A 21,600-nucleotide genomic window follows, 5' to 3' on the forward strand; every position below is an offset into this window, starting at 1 on the left:
TTGAGTTCATAATAGTTTACATTATTGTGAAATTTCAGTTGTACATTATTTCTTGTCTGTCATCACATAGGTGCTCCCCTTCACCCCTTGTATCCACCCTCAACCCCACTTCCCCTGGTAACCACTGAACTGTTTTCTTTGTCCATGTGCTTGTTTATATTCCATGTATGAGTGAAATCATCTAGTGTTTGTCTTTCTCAGTATCACTTATTTTGCTAAGCATAGTTCCCTCCAGGTCTTTCCATGTTGTTGCGAATGGGACGAATTTGTCTTCTTATGGCTGAGTAGTATTCCATTGTATATATGTACTACATCTTCTTTATCTATTCATCAGTCGATGGGCACTTGGATAGTTTCCATGTCTTGGCTATTGTGAATAGTGCTGTGATGAACATAGCGGGACATATGTTACTTTGGATTGTTGATTTCAAGTTGTTTGGGTAGATCCCCAGTAGTGAGATAGCTGGGTCGTATGGTCTATTTTTAGTTTTTTGAGGAATTTCCCTACTATTTTCCATAGTGACTGCACCAGTTTGCAGTCCTACCAGCACTGTATGAGTGTTCCCTTCTCTCCACACCCTCTCCAATATTTGTTATTTTTAGTCTTACTGGTTATAGCCATTTTAACAGGCGTAAGGTGGTATCTTAGTGTAGTTTTCATTTGCATTTCCGTGATGATTAGTGGTGTTGAACACCTTTTCATGTGTTTATTGGCCATCTGTATATCATCTTTGGAAAAATGTCTGTTCATATCCTCTGCCCATTTTTTGATCGGGCTGTTTGAACTCAGTTGTGTGAGTTCCTTATATATTATGGAGATTAACCCCTTATCAGATAAATGATTTACAGAACTTTTCTTCCTCTTGGTGGTTTGTCTTTTGGTTTTGATCCTAGTTTCTTTTGCCTTGCCAAAGCTCATTAGTCTGATGAACTCCCACTTGTTTATTTTTTCTTTTGTTTCCCTTGTCTGAGAAGACATGGTATTCACATACATTTCTTATATGAGATATGTTCTCAGGCTACTTTCTGGTCACAGGATAATGTGAGCTGGAAATCTCTCTAATAAACTCCTTCCTAACCCCAGAACACTTATGAGCACAACCATGATGTGCTTTCAGTGGGAGGGGTTAATGGGTGACTCAGAAGGCATTCTCCCCCAATACCTCTATTTAAACTCCTGCATGCCTCTATTTAATTGCTAGATATGGTCAGTCTTAGCCTCTCACCTCCTTAGATGGGACACTTTCCTTACTCTACTTATGGAAGGCAGGCTTTAAAATGGCCCCAATGATCCTTGCCTCCTGATATTCACACCTGTTGACACCCTTTTAAAGAATAGAATACAACAGAAGTAATGAGATGTCAGTTTTTTGTTTTTTTAGATTTTTTTTAGATTTCATTTTTTTTCTTTTTCTCCCCAAAGCCCCCTGGTACATAGTTGTGTATTTTTAGTTGTGGGTCCTTCTAGTTGTAGCATGTGGGACGCCACCTCACCATGGTTTGATGAGCAGTGCCATGTCCGGGCCCGGTGTCCAGTTTCATCAAAAGAGTGAATATGAGAAATAATAGTTAGAAACAACCAAACTTTATTAACACTGAGGATCTTGCTTTCTGAGTTGACCTGGGGGAAGAAAGGCAACAAGCAGATTAGGTTTATAGGGGCTGTGTCTAGAGGGAACAGGACTGCATCTGTTGTGCTTAATCTTCAAAATCTCTCTTCAAAATCTTCAACTTCTAGAATTTCCCCTATCACCCTCATTCTCAATTGCCACTTTACCCTGGCCATACTGACCTCAGCCGGTTAGGGTAGGCCCAGGAAAATGAGAGGCAGAAGCATAACAAGGGGGAGCCCAGAGACTTCCAGACAAGGGGTAGAAGAAAAGTCAGTATGCGAGATGGCTGACTTCTCAATCCAAGATTTGTAGAAACTGATGTTTGTATAAACTCGAGGCTCATTGATTCGGATGCAGTTTAATCCCCAGCTCACCACTCCTGCCAGGACCCAGAAATCCTCCACGTGACACATCAGGGGATCTCCTCTACTGCCCTGGGGGAGAGAGGAAAGATGGCTAGGCCATGCACAGTGCAAAGGGAGAGACTCTCCAATAGTTGAGCCAAGAACTGTGGAGTTAGGGCCTGTCCAGGCTCTCCTGGGTTCACCCAGGGACTCTGAAGTTGGGGGACGTGGAGGAAGCACACTGGGGAAGGGAGGGGCTCTGAAAGGTGCCTATAGGATGGATTCTTACTATACACTGATCCATCTGCTCCTCTGGGAGTTTGGAGCAGATCCTGGCTTCACTGATGTTGGGCTTGACTCTGTGCAACAAGGTTTCTTTCTGGTAGTAGTCACTGCATGTCTGGAGATCAGTGAGGGGCACTTTCAGTTCCTTGAGTGTATAAGATGGTTTCCTATCTGTAAGGTTCAAGAGTGAAAGGTGACTTAAAAAATTAGGAAGCAATTTTAGCTATGGATATAGATTTCATGCCTCTGATTTTCAGGGATAGCTCTGATTTAAAATATTCTGCCCGCATATTAGGCAGCTTTCTGATTTCTGATTTGGGAAATAGCCTGAAGGCTGAGTTCCCTGGGTCTGAACAAGGCTGAAGGCAGTTGCCCCTGCTCAGATACCACACATAATAGAAAAGTCTTGTGATTCAGGAAAATCCAAAACAATGAATGATGGAGAATGAAGTTGTTTGTCTTTGGAATATATTTTTATATTCCATAGAATATAAAGAAGTGGTTCTAATATACTGAGAAGAATCAAGATTATTGATAGAAAATTGAAACTCTACTCTCCTAGTCTGACTTGGGACTTGCTGAGCAGTCTTACTTTCCTGAATACATCTTCATGTCTGCTTCCTCTATCCACCTACCCACACATACTCTACCCAGGTGCGGAGGGAGAACTGTATTACTTCTCACACTGAGAACTACCCTCTAAGTTCATTGCCGTGTCCTTTTCACTTTTAAGGTCTTGGCACTATTGCTAAACAAGAGCAAAAACAGATATAAATAAGCAAAGAGAGTACAGCAGAAGAAATATGAAGGAGGCAAAGGGAAGGTACAGGGTAAAGGAGAATATGAAGTCTGTGGTATCTCAGATTAATTGCCTGGAGAGTGCAATATATCTGGTGCTAGGGGTGGGATAGAGAGAAGGGGGGGAGAATGTCAGTTGAGGAAACAGAGCTCAGAAAATCTACTTATCCTCACATTGGTATATTCCAGAATAGCTCCATCCAATCACCCAGCAGGAGGTTGAGTTCTTCAGCTGAACTCCAGATGAGGGGAGGCAGATGGGCAGGATTACAGGGCTAAAGGAAACTGGGTAGGCCAGTTCTGCCACAGCGATGGCGCTCGATATGTTTTCCTGGAACTCAGGGTGGGGAATAATCCTGGACACAGGTATTATCGTCGTTTTGGAGTCTGGGCGACCAACGACCTGAAGCGACCCCACCAATACACCATATTTTCTGGTGTCCTTAGACCTGAGAAGAAGAGAAGCAGAACAGATAATCATGGGTTTCTTGTGACTCTGTCAGGGAGTGTCACAGCAGAGCCCATAGTTTTGGTGGCTGCATTTTCTTCTCTCTCTTTCTAAGCATTTGTTCCTTCAATAAGTGTTGAGCATCTTCTGAAAATATAAATGAGACTTAGACATGATCTGGCCCTCACAGGGCTTTTGGTCTTAAGGATTGTGTGTGTGTGTTGGGGAGGGGAGGGGAGACAACAAACAAGTAAACGAGTACAAAATTTTAAATTGTGATAAATGTTATGAAGAAAACAAACAGGATTTTAAGTTAGAGAGTAGAGGACAGGGGAAGAGTCTTTGGATTGGGTGATCAGGGAAAGTCTTGTTGAAGAGGTAGCCTTTCAACTGAGTCAGAAGAGGTAACTTTTCTACTGTGTCCTGAGAAGTAGGAGTCAGCTGTGAGAGCTATAAGGAAAAGCGTTCCAGACAAAGGGAGTCAAGTATGCAAAGGCCCTGAGGGTGAGAAAGCTTGGCAGTTTCTAGGAGTTGAAATAAACCTGGAGTAGAAAGGGATGAGGTTGGAAAAATGAGCAGCTATCTGATGATTCACAGTTTTTGGGCCACAGTGGGGCATCTTGGTTTTATTCTAGGTGCCTGGGCAGCCTCTGGAGGATTTGAAGATGGGAGTAACATGATCTCACCTCTGACTTTTGAAAAAATCACTTTGTTATGTGTATGAAGTTAGCAAAATCTATTATACTATTGCAGTGGTCCGAGGACAGGTATGTTAGAGTCAAAATGTATTTTGGAAGTAAAACTGACAGAATTAGTGTATGTAGTAGATATGGAGGGTGAGGGAAAGTAAGGCTTCATATTTATAGCTTGAGCAACTGGTTTTGTTGTTGAGTGAGACGGGAAAGACAGACAATAGACATAGGTTTGGGGATACTTATGGTGGTAAAATTAAAGTTCTGTTTTGATCACATTACCTTTGAGATACCAGTGAGATATCCAAATGGGAATGCATCAGACTTAGAATTTGAGACTAGTGATGTAAATGGGGGTGTTATCAGCAAATATACTACATTTTAAACCATGGGAATGGATAAGGTCACCTAGGGAGAGTGAAGAGAGAGCTCAGAACTGTGCATCCAGAGTGGTGTGAAGATGTGGGCATGCTGTAAAGGGAGGGGAATGTCTCCTTGGGTAAAGACTTAGATGGGGGTGGGGAGGAGGCGGGGTGTGGTAACTTTTTTAGGCACTCGTTTCAATCAAGATGACTGTCAAATAAGAAGCCTGAAGTCTAAGAGTAATTGCATTGAACTGAGAGCTAGCGCAGGAAACATTTGGACCTACAGCACAATGTACTGTATGGGGCAGTGCGACAAACACTGCTCTCTGACCTTCGCCAAGGAGGTCCAGTCACCCTCATCCCCTGGTGGGTCTCCCGGAAGCACTCACCGTAAGCAGCTCGCTACCGTCAACACCCACCGCTGTGAGATGAGGGTGGCCGCACAGACGTGAAGCAAGCCGTGGCGGATGCTGACCTGCCAGGGCCACTGCCCCACGTTGGCCTCCATGCCTGAGGCAATGCCAGTTGAGACTGCAGGCCGCCCACAGACTGCCGACAAAGAAGAGAAAGATCTGGGAGACCTTCCCCAGAAACCTGCCCCACTGCTCCCACCTCTCCCTGCTCATTTCCCAAACTGGTATCCTCTCTCCTCCTTGGCACGAGTTCCGTTCCCTTGGTCCACCCAGGCATCCTGCCCCTGGCTGAGGCGCCTTACTTGACTTAAAGAGATTCTCTGGTTCCTCCTCCTCTGTGCCTAGTGAGAGAAAAGGGGGAATATGGGAGACATGCATGATGGATTCTTGGTGCCGGGGGGAGGCCCACAGCCCACGCCCTGTGCAGCTTCTCCTGGGCTGGAGCCTGTACTCCTGCCAAGGACTCTTCTCACCCCCAGGGGCTCACCTGAGACCCCCAGCAGAAGCGATAGCAGGAAGACACAGCCAGCAGGGCCCATGTCTCTTGTCCTCAGAATAAGCACTTCCTGTTTCCTGGACTCAGGCTCCCGGAGAGAGGCCAGCTGGGGAGCAGCCCGAGAAAGGGGGCAGGACCAGCTTCTCCTCCTAGTTGGATTCCTCTGCTTCACCCCTCTCCTCTGCTTTGGTTTTTATCCAGGGCCAGGGACTGAAGGCATCCAGCCAGGGGCTAAAGGGACCGGACCGGAAGTGTAGCCGCAGGACCCAGGGGGAGGAGCTGGTGCCTGAGGCGCCCCCTGCTGTCCAGGGAGGGCAGGGTGTCTGGGGTTCCCGCCTATGGGGTGGGGGAGGGGCAATGGGAAGAGGGCAGGTTGGGCTTACCAGAGGAGCAGGGCTCACTTGGTGCACAGTGACCTGATGTAGGGCGAGGCCAGGCTCACAGACCTCCCTCTGCCCAACCTGCCTCGTCTGGCCTGGTTGCTCCCATCTAATTTCCCCTTGACCAAGGGTGAACCAACCTGGAGCAGATCCCTGAGCTTGGATCACAAGGGGCTGTGCAGAGTGGCTGCCCCAAGGCCTTGGCCTCTAGAACGATTAAAGAACTGACAAGAGAAAATAAAAAAGAGGAAATAAGCTAGTCGGTTAGCTGACCAATATTTCTGCTTTCTGTGTTTCCTGTTTTTGCTTCAGTTTCTACCTGTTATAATTTGTTCTTTGCCTTCCTAAGTCAGCAGGTATTTACTGGGTCTTGATTGTGTGCAAGGTATGGTGTTAAATGTAGAGCAGGATCTATAGATAAGCGTGAATCATGGGAGCTGCCTGCCTTCAAGGAGTTGACAGTCTAGAAGGAGAGAGGTGGAATAAGGAAATAATTCAGGAAGTTTTCATTTGTAATTGATATCTTGTCCATTTAAAAAAGGGAGAAGGGAACTCTGAAAGCTGAATGACAGAGCATTTGTGTGTGTGGCTTGGGCTGTTCAGCTTCATTCCTAGCTCCCCCACAGATTGGTTTTGAGAACTTTTGAGCTTAGACAAGGCACATAACCTAAGTGCTGAGTAAATGGTGATTGCTATTTTTAAAAACATGATGATGATGATGATGATGAAGCAGTTATTGAGACTCTTTAATGTTCTGGGCGCAGTGCTTGGCACAGGAGGCCATCGTGGATACGATAAAAATAAATGGGATTAGAAGGCCTGTTGAAATAAGGGAGAGATTATGCTTCCAAAAATCAAGAATGGGATTATTATGTTTATTGAAATTGAGAATTAATTTAGCTTGAAGCCTTCTAGAGACCCAGGCCAAAAAAAAAAAAAAAAAAAAGATGAGCTGCGTAGCTCACATTATCTGTTAATAAGAAGCATACTCTTTAGTCGGGAGATAACTTTGTCCGCTTGGCAATAAATTCAATGAGTTTGTTAAAATATTGTAAAAAATAAATCACATTGGTTAACATAATAAGCAAGTTTGTAGGGGACTGAGAAACATTCCTCATTTTTTATATTATCTCTTAATACCGATGCCATCATTTTGAATCATGATTAAGGTATTTCTGTGGAGAACTAAACTAACTTAAATGAAATGTTTATATTTCTGTTATATAACTTGAAATAAAAGTAGAACTTAGAGAAGATGCCTCTTCCCTCTTCACATACCACTCTTTCCAGCTGTGCTTTGGTGAGGTCCATATTCCGTAGACACTCTTTGGACTGTCTTGACATTTTATTGACACTTCATTTCCTTGACTAAGGAAGCTGTCTTGTATTTCTGCCTCTATGAAAGGCCATCTCAGCTTTGCCTAGTTATGGGCTGCAGGAAAACCTATGGGAAGAACAATTCCAGAGCCAAAGTTGTCAAAGATCGCAAGACGGCAAGTCTCATCTCCCCCTACTAGAAGGGAGAGGAGGTCTCAGAATAGAAAGCAAAAATAATTTTAGCCATAATGCCCAGAAGTTAGAGTTATAGGATACTAATGTGTATAATTAATAATAGACACAAACTCTAGAGAGAGAAAGACAGTTTAGAATCTTTGTTATAATTCAAGTTGTCCTTTTGTTTTACAGAGAGAATAAACTATTGTCTAGAAATGTTAAATTAATTCTAAATAGTTTAACATGTGACCAGTTACAGAAGTTTGACACTATTTTAGATTTGTATAACATTTTCATCCACAGTGTAGCTCTTTGAAGGAAGCCTGTTTTCATTCCCATATTATAGATGAGAAAACTGAGGACTTTGGAGGTGAAATGCCCTAACTAATTGTGTTGTACTGTGCACTAGCAAGGCTGGGAATTGCTTCTATTTCTTAGTCTAGTAATCAGATACAAATCCTAACCTCCTGATTCATTGTGTAGTAATATTTTCCTCCATGCTACAGCACCCTCCCAAGTCCAGGAGATGTCATTCATTTATTCAGCAATCATTTTTTCAGTGCCCATGCCAGGCACTGTTCTAGAATAGAGGAGTGACAACATAGAAAAAGCCCCTCTCCTCATGGAGCTTATATTCTAGTTTTAGGTCAGATCATGACAAGTGCTTTGGAGAAAAATAAAACAGAATAGGCATGCTGGGGTGGGGCATAGCTTTTAAATAGGATAGTCAGGGAAGGCATCGCTGAGGTGATTTCTGAGCAGGTATCTGAGGAAAGAGAGGCAATGAGCCAGTTGGTTAACTGAGGGAAGAGGGATTGAAGCACAGAGGATAGCAGTACACAGCCCCTCAGTCAAGGGTGTTTGGAACATTTGGGAAACATTGAAGCTGGAGCAGAGTGAGTGAGGGGCTCCAGTGATAGGAAATGAGGTCAGACAGAGAATGGGGGCCAGACCATGTAGGCCCTCCTGGGCTACTGTGAGGATTTTGGTTTTGATTCTTAGTAAAATATAAGAAGATTTTGATCTGACTTAAAGTCTTAAATGGATGATAATGGCTACTGGGTTGAGAATGGTCAGGGATAGAAGCAGGAGACCAGTCAGAAAACTGCTTTTATAATCTGGGCAAGAGGTGATGGTGGCTTTAGACCAGGTCTGTGGAGGCAGAAGTAGTAAGAAGTGGCAGATTCTGGTTGCGTTTTGAAGGTAGAGCCAATGAGATTTGCTGATGGATTGGAAGTGGGTATGAGAGAAAGAGAGGAGTTAATGACTCCAAGGTTTTTGGCCTGAGCCACTCCAAGTATGGAATTACCATTTACTGAGATGGAGCACAGTAGGGGCAGCAGGTTTTTGGGAGATAGAGAAGTTCGTTTATATGTGTGTTAAGATGCTTAATAGGCATCCAACTGGAGATATCCAGAAGGCAGTTGAATATGTGAATCTGGAATTGGGAGATTTCCACAAACTGAAGGGTTAGATTAGGGTGTCACCAGCATGTTATAGTATTTAGAGCCAAGACTTGAGATAATGTAACCTAGGGAGTGAGTATAAATAAGGCCCACTGTGAATTTTATGGACTAACCACACCAAAGTTTGATAAGATAAACAGGAACCAGTAAGAGACTGAGAGGTTAGCAATGCGGTAGGCAGAGAACTGACAGTGGTATTCTGGAAGCCAAGTAGAGAAGGTGTTTCCGGGAGGAAGAAGTGATGGGCTGCAAATGCTGCAGACAGCAAAGAACTGACCATTGGATTTAGCATCATGGAATGGTTTCAAGAGAAAGAGGGGAGTAATTGGAGACAGCAAATATAGGCAATTTTTAAAAGTAGTTTTTCTGTAAAGGGAAGTAGAGAAAAAGCTGGCAGAAGAGCCTGGGTGGTGCAGTTTTTTGTTCTTGTTGTTTTAAGATGGGAGAAATTACATCATGTTTGTGTGCTAATGGAAATATTCAGTAAAGAGGGAGAAATTGATGATGCAGGAGAGAACATAGGAGAATTGCTGAAGTGGGTATCTTTGAGAAGACAGAAGAGAACTTGGACCTAACTCATTAGTTGGGTGGGGGGCGGGGGGAGGAGAGGAGGATGCTTAGATTGGAACACCAACGGGTCTTTCATATGATAGAAGCAAAAGCAAGTTTGTGGGTACAGATGCCGTTTGGTAGGAGATGGATTGGTAGACGTTCTCGGCTGATTGTTTCTGTTTCCTCAGTGAAATAGATAAGGAATCATCTATTGAGAGTGAGGATGGGAAAGAAAGTGTTGAAGACTAAAGAAGAAGGAGTGAACTACTAGTTATATACGAGTGTGGGAGATGAATGGACCAGAGAACTAGTAGTGTGATTGCTGGGCAGCAGAAAGGATCCACTTGAATTGAAAGTGAAATTGACATAGTTGTGTGTTCACGTGGGTGGAGGTGTAGACAGAGCAGAGGGTTGGCTATCGCCATAGTGAAGTTTTCTGAAGTGGATATGATGAAGGGAGAAGGGGAGAAGGGAGTGATTATTATGATAAATCATGAACTTAAGGTGGAAAGGAGAGAAGTGAGGAACGAGGTGGGTGTAGAGAGTAAAGCAAGGTAAAAATCAGCGGATTATAAATCCTAATGGGGTTGAAAATTATTGGAGTTGGCATTCTTGATATAAGGAGTGCAAGAAAGATAATAAATGTGCTGGGAGGATGAGATGCTTTAAATTGAGGTCATGGAGATGGTATAGTTACAGGTGATAGCAAGGCCAGGGAAGACCATGGAAGTAAGAAGTGAGGTCAGGTGAAAGATCCTTGAGTCCTGAAGGCAGATTATGGTGGAAAGGCAGTGAAAGTTGGGGAGGAAAGCAGACAAGCTTATCAGGAGCATGCAGAGGTCAGTGGTTCTTCTTTCTTTCACTCTCTCTGGAGTCCTTCAAAGTGAGGATCTGAACACCGAGACACCAGGCTCAAGAGCCACTGAAACTTGACTGCATCCATCAGTCAGCAGGCTTTGTTGACTGACCTTTAACTGATATTAACTGAGATTAATCTAGCCAAATTGCTCCTTTTTTTCAGCCAAAGTTTTCCATTTGGTTCAGAAAAACCATTGTGGCAGACTTTGTTAGGTCTAGTTCACATATGACCAGGGCAGATTGCCCTTTCTCTCCAGGTAGGTCGATGGAAAGAAATCTAGAGTTAATACTTATTATTAAAATAGTAATAGGTCTGACTCCCTCTTCTGCTGCATGCTGGGTATAATATATGGTTGGGTTTTTTTTTCTTTACAATTATTGAAAAGATTTGAACAGTAGAGAAATGCATGAAGTAAAATACAAAGTTTCCTTTCTTACTTGGTTTACTCCTAGCACCTCATAGATTGTTTTTTTGAGCATCATTCCAGGTTTCTCTCCCTATCTTTCCCTCTTTCAGCCTATACATATATTTGTTTTTGCAGGGGGGTCTGTATACACGTCTGTGCATATATATGTTTATATCACAGAAAAAAGTGGAAATATTCTATATGCAACTTAATTTTTCCCACCCAAAGTCTTTCCATGCCAGTATATACAAACCTGATTGCTTTTTTTTATAACAGCTGTATAACATTACACAACACAGAAGTAGCATAATTTTAAAATCATGACCATGTTGATGGACACTTAGGTTTTCTTTATCTTTTGCTATTATAAATTATGCTGAGAAATTATACATATACATATATATATATATATATATATAATCGTATATATATATATTCTTCTTCTTGTGTACTTGTGTAATTGCTATGACATGAACTGCTCTGACATGGAACTACCAAAGGAGAGACAGTGAGTTTTAAAGTCTGATCTCTATTGCCAATCATCCTTCAAAATGATGGCACCAATTTATAGTCATTGAGAGCATCTCTTTTCCCACCTCCTCATTCATCCTGGTTATTTATCCTGACCCTCTCCATTTTAGCCAATCTAATAGGACCGTTAGGAGAAAACATTTTAACCAAACAATACCACACTAATTTGGGGCGAATTACTGAAAGTGGGGAGTAAGAAAATAGGAAGATATTTCATTCTTATTCCTTGTGCAGCAGATGGAATATTAATGCTTCTCCAAATTCTAAGACTTAGCTAAAACGGAGAGGGCCTTAACTAATTCTCTAGTTAAAGAGGAAAGTGATCAGAGGCAGGGCTGGAGAGTAATGGAAGTCATCAAAATAAAAGGGCAGACCTGATTTCTCTTCTTTTGCTCCTGAAAATGTTGCTTCTAAATCTATTTTTTTAACAAGTTTGCAGAGATTTCAAGTTCTCAGGTAAACTTTTGTAAGGTATCAATTTCAGATTTTTATCTGAGTTCAATGTTGGGTTTCTGGTGGCAACATTGGAAAGAAATTTTATATCAGTAATCACTTTTTCAGATCTTTAAACTTTGACCTTTTTTGGAAGGAGAGACCTGTAATAGTACTTATTTAATATATGATAGTGTAGATTTAGTAATGCTTTTTCATTTCCTCATGCTTATTCTGTATAGAATCTTGTACTTAAACTCCCCCTCCAGTTGAAGTTTATATTTCTTTCTTTCTTCCTTTCTTCTTCTCTTCTTCTTCTTCTTTTTTTTTTTTTTTGGTGAGGAAGATTGGCCCTGAGCTAACATCTGTGCCAGTCTTCCTCTATTTTGTATGTGGGACATTGCCACAGCATGGCTTGATGTGCGGTGTGTAGGTCTGCTCCTCGTATCCAAACCTATGAACCCTGGGCTGCTGAAGTGGAGTGTGCAAACTCAACCACTATGCCACCGGGCCAGCCCCAAAAGTTATATTTCTTGTTGGTGATTTGATAACTTTCTAAGACTTTTTTCAAAGAAACATTTGAAAACAAGTTTTAGGTATGAAACCAGAAGAGCCAAGTATAATTCTTTTCCTTTTATTTAACTAAGAAAATATTTTAAAATATTGTGACTTTTATGTGTATAATGAATATCTACCTAGGATGAAGGGTATTTACAGACTCTGAATATATGTATGAATATATGTGTGTTTTGGATCCCTTTATTATGAATTCATACTTGTCAGCACAATAATTACATACCCTTTAGTGCTTTCTAGTTGGTCTTTCATGTAAGTATACATCTGTTTAAAACTCAAAACAATCCTGTAATATGCACTTAAATGTTTTTGAGGCTCACCTTATGTCTTTGAGGAGAAGATGATAGAAAAGTAACAGATGGCCAACCAGGATATTAAGTTGACAAAGAAGCAACTTAATTTACTTTAGTTCCTGAGTAAAAAATCTTAAATCAGTATACATTTACTTTAAGAAAATCTTGGGAGTATGTTCCCACTGAAGTGTTTTGTTTGCATTTTGTTTCGTTGTGTTTTTGCAGAGGGGCTGCCAGGCAGGGAAGAGGCAGAGAAGGAGGGAAGAGGAAGATGATGGATTTGAACCCCTGTTTATGGTTCCAAAGCCAGTACTCTTTCCACTTCTCCAAGAGTCTGTTTTCTGTTCATCTTCGTCATTGGAAGAAATTCTCGATGCTCAAAGCAGTTTTTCCTAATCTTAGATCTAACTATGCTACTGACTGGATTATACATGTTTGAACGTGTAAAAGTATTTTCTTGTTAAATTAAGTTTAATTTTATACTTAATATTTCCTATTGTATGGGGATAACCTTGAAGTAAGGACCAGAAATCAGATACACTAATACCTCCTAATTAAAGAAATCTCTATTCAATGCTAGCTGAAAATATATTGGCTGGACTTTTAATCAGCTAGGCTTGAGTCTCAGCATTAAATTCCTGAACATTATGATAAAACACTTTGTCCAGTTCAGAAGTAGCTAGGCTTTTTCCAGACTCTCATTAGGAAAAAAAAGAAAAGAAATTAAGAAAAGGAAAATCATTTAAAACTGTCTCATAATTAGAAAATATGGCTAACATGAAGTAAAGAAAAATAGTAGTTTCTGATATGTCTGGAGGCAGGGTGGTTATTGTGATCATATTTAGCATTTTTTTCCTTTTGAGGCTGTTAAGAATATGTGTTTATGGTTGTCTCAGTACCAAACATAGGAAAATGAGAACAATCATACTGTTTGTTTTTTCCAGAAGTACCAGGTAGCTCTAATGAACTGTAAGAAAATTATACCACTTGTGCACAGCACCACATTTTCTTAAAAGTAATATATTTTTTATATAATATAGTCACAGTATATGCAATATAACTAAGATTTGACTCTATTTTATTTAATCCATATAAAATAAGTGAATCTGTTCATATGCATTAGGTAAGAGTTATACTATTAAAACAATGGAGGCGGGGCTGGCCTGGTGGCATAGTGGTTGAGTTCACGAGCTCTGCCTCCGCGGCCCAGGGTTCGCAGGTTTGGATCCCAGGTGCGGAGCTAGCACCGCTTGCCAAGCCACACTGAGGCAGCATCCCACATCAAATAGAGGAAGATTAGCACAGATGTTAACTCAGCGACAATCTTCCTCACAATAAAAATGGGGGTGTTGGAGATAGCAACAGAAATTGACTCTAAATGGGCATAACAGATCTTTTTAGGGTGATGGTAAGATTCTAAAATGATTGTGATGATGATGGCACAACTCTGTAAATTTACTGAAAATCATTGAATTGTACACTTCAAACAGGTAAAGTTTGTGGCATGTAAATTATACCTCAATAAAGCTGTTACATTTTTTTAAAAAATGAAATGGAAACTATGTGATCATAGCTGACCTGAGAAAACATAGGAAATCTAAAAGAACATTTCTTATTGATGAAACAGAGGGAGCTACCCTCCCTTCCCTCTCCTGGAAGTTTACAGGGAATTTCTACCACACCTTTAAGAAACAGATCATCCCAATGTTATTTTAAACTGTTTCAGAACATAGAAAATCAAGGAAAGTTTACAAATTCCTCTTTATTAAGGGAAAATAACATAGATATTGAAACAAAGAAAAGATATTTGTCCTAGAAGAAAATCAGAGATCAGTTTTGCTTGTGAATATTGAAACAAAAATCCTTGAAAGAAAAATTATAAAACAGAATCTAGTATCATATTTGAAAAGTAACATACCCATAACAGCAAAATAGTATAGGGCTGAATAGTTTAGGCTCTGGAGCTAGACTGGTTGGGAATCCCAGTACCGTCACTCCCTAGCTCCATGACCTTAGCAAAGTGACTGAACTTCTGACTTTTCTCATCAGTAAAATGGTACCAGTAAATAAGAGAACTTACTTCACAGGGTTTTTGTGAAAGCCGAGTGAGTAAAGCATTTATGTAAGTGCCTGACACTCAATAAATGTTGACTTTGATAATAACTGCATAGTTTATAAAAAATAATGTGTCAGAATTTGTTTTGTCATTCCTCTCTTGTTGACCACTTGGATTTGCTATTGTAAAAAACAGTGCAATAAATATCTTCATGTGAAAATTTCACTCATTTTTCTATTCCTAAAGATAGATTTTCAGAAGTAGAATTTTGGACAAAAAGCCATAAACTTTTTAAAGGCCCAAATTGCTCTCCAGAAAGATCATACTCATGCCTACCGATGGTAGGTAACAGTGTCTGTATTTGCACTACTTGTACCAGTATTGAACATCATCAATGAAAGGAAGTTCTTAGGTAATTTGATAAGCCAAAAATAGAATTTAATCATTTTCTGTCCTTCAGATGTTGAAAGCATTAGAACACAACCTTAATTCAAAATGTTATCGCGAAACTCCTGAAACTCTGAGAAATAGAAATGTTGTCAGTGCTCCTCTAGATGGATACCTAGAGTTGGGTTTCCCTTTTCATATTCAAATTTTACGTGATGTTAGAGTATTTGCCTTTTGTAGCTTTGGTTTAGCTATTTAATCTGATGGAGAAATTTTCCTAAAAACATCAACTAAAAAATAATCTACTGAAACAAATGCCACCAGGGAAAAACTTTATATTTTCACCCTTCTTTGTTTTTTTGTCTCCAAGGTAGTTATAAAGTCGTGTATCATTCCAGTCGTTCCCCTTATTTTTCCTTCTACAGTTAACTTTATCTCAATCTTTAAACTCTTCGGGAAGTGAGAATGCCTCAAATCCTAGTGAAAGACTCGTAAGCTTGCATGGGGCCAGTGCAAATCCATCCAATTAAATTTTAATTTAGATGACTTTTCAGCTAGAGCAAACTAGGAACTTTTATGATCTTTTACAGGGATCAGGTGTGTCTGTCCTAGGACTATCTAGAAGAGCCCAGGGTACAGTTGCCACTAAAAGCTGGGAAGGTGGAAAGAACCCATGTCTGTTCTAGATTTGTTCTCCTGGACTTGACACTGCTAAGGGAGGAGTCTCTTTTCCTGTAGAACAGCATTCATTTGAAATCTTGCCAAACAGCGATGTCCCCTTGCTTTTTCCCTAACAAACGGATTAACAGGGGACTGTGTCTTATTACAGTATTTATTCAAAACTTAAATTGATGTTAATATATTAGTGAGTTTAAAGGCTTTAGGTGAGAAAGGTCAGCAGTGATAAAACTCCTTAGCAATTTAATTATTCTTGTGTCTATTTGGATTCTGTGTGATAGAGATTGCTCCTGATTACCTGTCAGGTTTGCTGTGGCTGTTTTAGAGGGAGCCACACCCATTGACACTTGGTTAATATTTCAATTCAGTATTGGAAACACATTTTCTCTACAGATTAATTATTTTAAATTGGATGGCACAGCTGAGAGACTACCACGGTTCTAGGTGCATTAGCATCTTAGGCTCTTCCAGAATGTGCATTTCACTTGACATATGTATCTTATAGTCTCTGACTATAACAGGGTATAGTCAGGCCCTTTAAAAATAAACCTTGGATTTATGTTTAAATCTCGGTGTTTATCTTCTTCTTTTTTTTAAGATAATTCTAAGAAAAAGTCATTCCCGTGATCCTCAGATGTAGAAAGAAACAATTTAGAATCAAGTATTAGCATCTTCCTTTCTTGACTTTGTGGCAAATTCTGTTTTCATTAGGTTAACTTGAATGTTGAGCTTTCCACCTACACTCTATCAAGGTTTTGAACAATTTCTCTGAAATCTAAAGGTATAGTTCTCCAAACTCATGTATTAGGGTATCTTTGAACCAAAGAAAACTCTTAAGCAGTTTCTTTTTTTTTTTAGAGATGTGAGAAGATTCTGTGGCATCACAGTAAAATGTTTCTGGTTTACTATAGACCTGTAAAGGTCAAATTAGCTTTTGTTTCCTAGTTGTTAAATTCAGGGGCCAATAGCTATTTCACTAACACACAGAAATTGCTTAGCGTCCATACCAATCAAAGCCTACTGATACTTTGGAGAAATGTGTGTAACACTTTGGAAATTAAATTCCACAATGAGTCTGAAAATCCATTGTTTTTTTCACTCGTTGAAGACTTATTTGGAGATATATTCCCTGTTCAGTTTTTGTTCTAGCAAGGATTTGAACATCTCTCTGTTTATGGTTGTCTTCTTTTTAGCAGTGACTCTCAAACAACATTTCTCAGTCTTCCCTGAGCTTGTATCAAAGGATGGCAGTTTTCCTCAATACCCGGGAAATATTCCAGGAAGGAATAATAAATGAAGAGTTTTTGAATGTTGAGCTTTTCCCCAACAGGTGTCATGCACTGACTTAGGAAATAGCCTCGGAAATATATGATATAGATCTAATATCTCATGCTTTGTTTCAGTCTTTCGAAATAATAGCACTAATTACCATTTTTAAATCTCTTGTCCATTTATGACTTAATTTCTGCCAGTAGGCATCATAATATGAATGCCTAAAACAGTTAAGAACTTCTTGTTGTTAGTGACATCCTTACCAGAGACAAGAATCACTTTATTTACCCCCATGTTTGTTTTGAGGGTCTGTGACATCAGCTTGTACAGTTTGACTCTCACATCTTAATGGTATTTACAGTGGGTAATAGAAAGCAAGAGACTTTTTTTTCCCCTTTTTTCCCATTTCATTTTCCTTTTTATAGTATGAAGGCTTACATTTTTATTTGCTATTTATTGTGTTTTTTATTTGATTATAACAGAGTACTCTCTTAGATATTAAATGATTTTTCTTATAAATATTTGGACACAGATTACTTAGGAAGTATACAAAATCTTGGTCACGGCTTTATTTGCTCTTAGTTGATTAGCATCATGAAGCTTGAGGAGAGGGAACCAGTGAGAGGTCTTTCCTCTACAGTGCTGTTTGTTTCTGAGGAAATGGAAGAGAAATTTAAGGATATTCTCTTCTCTCTCAATCTTTTTACAGCTTGTCTAATAGCCAGAATTACTCCCATGGGATTATCACTATGTCTATCACCTGGAGTCATTATTGGGAAATTTCTTCTGCTAATTCTGTTTTCCCTCTTGATTCCTACAGCTTAGTTAGTTGTACTATCAGTGCCAGATCTGTGTTCAGCTGCTTGTGTTACCTGGGAGACTTTCTTACAGCTTTTTATTGAAAGATCATTCATCTTTTTTATTTTCCATGTATCATATTTAGAGGTTAAGATTCTTATAGCCCTAGTTAAATACAACCCCTTTATTATTGAAGCCTTCATACCAGAGGGTTTATGTCTTAGAATATTGTCATTCATTTGCCAGTCAACTGTCATCCCAGGGTATAAAGAACCATATAAAGTCATATAAAACCTATCTTTCTAAATACTCCTCCTTTCTATTCCGTTGCCATTTTTCGTTTTATAAGTGAAACTCTTACTTGTTAACAGAAATGTGATTTTTTACTTTCTTTCACTATTTATTTTAAAAGATACACCAGGATTGTGCTGCTGGAAGCTGAGTTCCCGTCCCAGATCTGCCGTTGCATGTTCTTCTGACCCTGGGCGAGTAACTTAGCCTCTGGGAACTTCAGTTTCCACACTTTAAAATGGGAATAATTGCAGGGCTGTGAGGATTAGAGTTGATGCACATGGCAGACAGAATGGAATTCCGTAAATGCAGCTCTGATTATTAACATTACTTTTCAATTTGGCATAGATCTGGTTGGCCAGGCCAATATGTGAAATTTATAACTATTTTTCTTAATGAACCAGACATCTACTTCTATAATGTTGTTAATTGGAAATCTGAACTTTTAAAATTTGAATATTATACCAAATTACATCAATTCTAAGTATATTTATTTCAGAGTTCCAATTCATGTAGTCTTATATTTCCATAAATATCAAAATGAAAACCTCAGCCATTCACTCTTTTAATCAGGGCTATTATCCTTGGCAACTTTTTTTTTCCCTGAGGAAGACTAGCCCTGAGCTAACATCTGCCACCAATCCTCCTCTTTTTGCTGAGGAAGATTGGCCCTGAGCTAACATCTGTGCCCATTTTCCTCTCTTTTATATATGGGATGCCTGCCACAGCATGGCTTGATGAGTGGTGCCATGTCCGTGCCTGGGATCCGAGCCGGCGAACCCTGGCCACTGAAGCAGAGCATGTGAACTTAACCACTACACCACTGGGCCGGCCCCCTTGGCAACTGTTTTTGTTAAAAGCTTTATTAAGTATAATTGACCCATTTAAAGTGTACAATTCAATGGTGTTTAGTATATTCACAGAGTTGTGCAACCACCACCATAATCAATGTTGGAACATTTTCATCACCCCAAGAAGAAAGCCTGACGTTTTAGCTCTCACTTCTCATCACCTCCCTGCCCCAGGCAACCGTGAATCTACTTTCTATCTATCTTTCAAAATGGATTTGCCTATTCTGGACATTTCACACAAAATGGAATCCTTTAATATCTGGTCTGTTTGTGACCAACTTCTTTTCCTTAAACATAGTGTTTTCAGGGTACATCCATGTGTAGCATGTATTAGTACTTCATTCCTTTTTGTGCTGAATAGTATTCCATTGTATGACTGTAATACAGTTTATTTATCCATTCACCAGTTCATGGGTTTTGGGGTTGTTTCCATTTTTTCCTATTATGAATAATGCTGTTATGAACATTTGTGTACAAGTTTCTGTGTGGATATATATTTTCATTTCTCTTGAGTATACACTTAGGAGTGGAATTTGTAGGTCATATGGTAACTTTATATTTAAGCTTTTTAGGAACTGCCAGGCTATTTTCCTAAGTGGCTGCACTGTTTTACATTCCCTCCAGCAGTATATGAGGGTTCCTTTTTCTACACATCCTTTCCCACACTTGTTATTATGTGCCTTTTTTTAAAATGGGAGTTGACATACAATATTTTATTAGTTTCAGGTGTATAATATAGTGATTCAGCATTTATATACACTATGAAATGATCACCATAATGAGTCTAGTAACCATCTGTCACCATACAAAGTTATTACACTGTTATTGACTATATTCTCTATGCTTTACGTTATTTGCCTTTGATTATAGCCATCCTAGTGGGTGTCAAGTGGTATTTCTTTGTGGATTCTTAGCCACTTCTTAAAAATATAAAAGTCACATTGTTCATGCTTTGGTAATTAATATCTGGTCAGTGGTGAAAGTGGTGATTGAGAAGTTAAGGCTCATAATGAAGAACCTTCTACTTACTGAATGCCTAGTGAACAGAACTTTTCTAGACTTTTTGTTTATTCCCATGATTTGCAGTTTTTTGTTTCTAGCAGTTCTCTTGGGCTTATCAGCTCTCCTCCAGCAACCCCTCTCTATAGATAGTAGAACAGAGTGAACAGATCCCAACACCTTTACTTTTTGTCTTTCCCTTGTCTATTCTTCTCCTCGAAAGATTTTCTCCTAACAGAATTTTAGAGCATGTTCTTAAAATAAATCTCCTTCTGGACGTTTATGTCCTAAGTTCTCAGGGTGGATTATTTCCTGTTTATAACTTTTCCTTTGTCATTTCTTTGAGCATTTTGTCTCTATTATCTCTATTCTCTTCTCCTGAAATGCTGATTTTATGAATGATGTGGACCTCCTGAATCTATTCTCCGTTGCTCTTAATTGTTATCACCTTCATCTCTTTGAGTTTTTTACTTGTGTTCTTTAAAATTCTCTCAACTTATTTTTTAGATTACAAATTCAGTTTTCAGCTGAGTCTATTCTGTTATTTAGCCTATCTGCCTAATCTTTTATATTCATAATCATATATTTAATTTGCAAGAACTGTTTCTTATTTTCTGCTTGCTCCTTTTTCAAGGCAGACTCTTCTTCTTTTATCGATGTAACATGCTTTTTCATCTCTGAGGATACCAATTAGAATATCTTAAGTATTCTCTTCTATTCCCTAAATTGTCTTTCTTTTTGATCCAGAGTTGATTGTATATTTTGACCTTTCTCTCTCTCTTTTTTTTTTGATGAGGAAGATTCACTCTGAGCTAACATCTGTTGCCAGTCTTCCTCTTTTTTTTCTTTGCTTGAGGAAGATTAGCCCTGACCTAACATCTGTGTCAGTCCTCTATTTTGTGTGTAGGTTGCTGCTACAGCATGGCTTGACAAGTGATGTAGGTCCACGCCCAGGATCCAAACCCGCAAACCCAGGCCACTGAAGTGGAGCACACCGGACTTAACCACTGTGCCGCAGGGCTGGCCCTTGGCCTTTCTCTTTTATACTATTGATTTTCCTTAGAGGTTTCTTTATCATTGGTTGTAGGTACATGTTTATGAATGAAAGGCTAAATTGACTAATATAAGTAGTGGGCTTGTTTCTCCAAAAATGCTTTCCTCTGAATGATATAACTGACTGTGTCAATGGATATATTAAAAGGGGATAGCAGTAGGTGGGTTTTCCTGTGGGAGAGGAGGAAGGCAAGCTCAGACCCCCAAAACTGCCATAGAAAGGAAGTTGTTATTCTAGGTGTGAGATGTATCTGGAGATGGAGTGTTTTACTGTATTGTACCTCTAGAACCTGTCTTTCCTTTCTGTTTCCCAACAATTTCTGGGTTCGAAGTTATCTCAAATCCCAAATACCTTAAGTTCTTTTTTTCCCTCTCAAGTCCCCCACTGGGAATCTTCCTAGGCAGATCATCAACTTTGTATGGATAGCAGTTTTCTGCCTTTAGATCAAAAGGGAAGCCTTGCCTGGCTCCTAATGTATTTTGGTTGTAGAGTGGGCTGGGCAGTGCTGAGTAGCTGGATGCAGCTCTTTTAATTAAGTGTCTTCATGGTTGCCCAAGGACCTACTTTTTTCTTTTCTTTTTTTGAGGAAGATTAGCCCTGAGCTAATATCTGCCGCCAATCCTCCTCTTTGTGCTGGGGAAGACTGGCCCTGAGCTAACATCCATGCGCATCTTCCTTTACTTTATACATGGGATGCCTGCCACAGCATGGCTTGATGAGCAGTGCCATGTCCCCACCCAGGATCCGAACCAGTGAACCCCAGGCTGCTGA

General features: G+C 39.8%; 2 protein-coding genes across 26 annotated transcripts in view; one reads left to right on the plus strand and one right to left on the minus strand.

Annotated features, from left to right (window-relative positions):
* Positions 1–21,600, plus strand: part of SH3D19 (SH3 domain containing 19) — a 163,089-nt gene that overhangs the window by 42,134 nt on the left and 99,355 nt on the right. The gene's annotated exons all lie outside the window — the stretch shown is intronic.
* LOC103554991 (serine protease 48) lies at positions 1,570–6,054 on the minus strand. Of its 4 annotated transcripts, XM_070611603.1 has the most exons (8): positions 5,975–6,054; positions 5,446–5,685; positions 5,261–5,299; positions 4,935–5,094; positions 3,215–3,489; positions 2,247–2,413; positions 1,793–2,047; positions 1,570–1,621 (listed from the first exon to the last, which is right to left on the minus strand). In XM_070611603.1, the coding sequence occupies exons 2-7, from the start codon at positions 5,495–5,497 to the stop codon at positions 1,802–1,804; spliced, it is 939 nt and encodes a 312-aa protein (XP_070467704.1). In that variant the 5' UTR covers positions 5,498–5,685; positions 5,975–6,054; the 3' UTR covers positions 1,570–1,621; positions 1,793–1,801. The 4 variants fall into 4 exon arrangements, with proteins under 4 accessions (XP_070467704.1, XP_008524547.1, XP_008524555.1 ...); XM_008526325.2 differs by having other exon boundaries at positions 1,570–2,047; XM_008526333.2 differs by lacking the exon at positions 5,975–6,054 and having other exon boundaries at positions 5,446–5,742.

The sequence above is a fragment of the Equus przewalskii genome, chromosome 2 (genome assembly GCF_037783145.1).
Source record: "Equus przewalskii isolate Varuska chromosome 2, EquPr2, whole genome shotgun sequence".
Taxonomy (NCBI): Eukaryota; Metazoa; Chordata; class Mammalia; order Perissodactyla; family Equidae; genus Equus; species Equus przewalskii.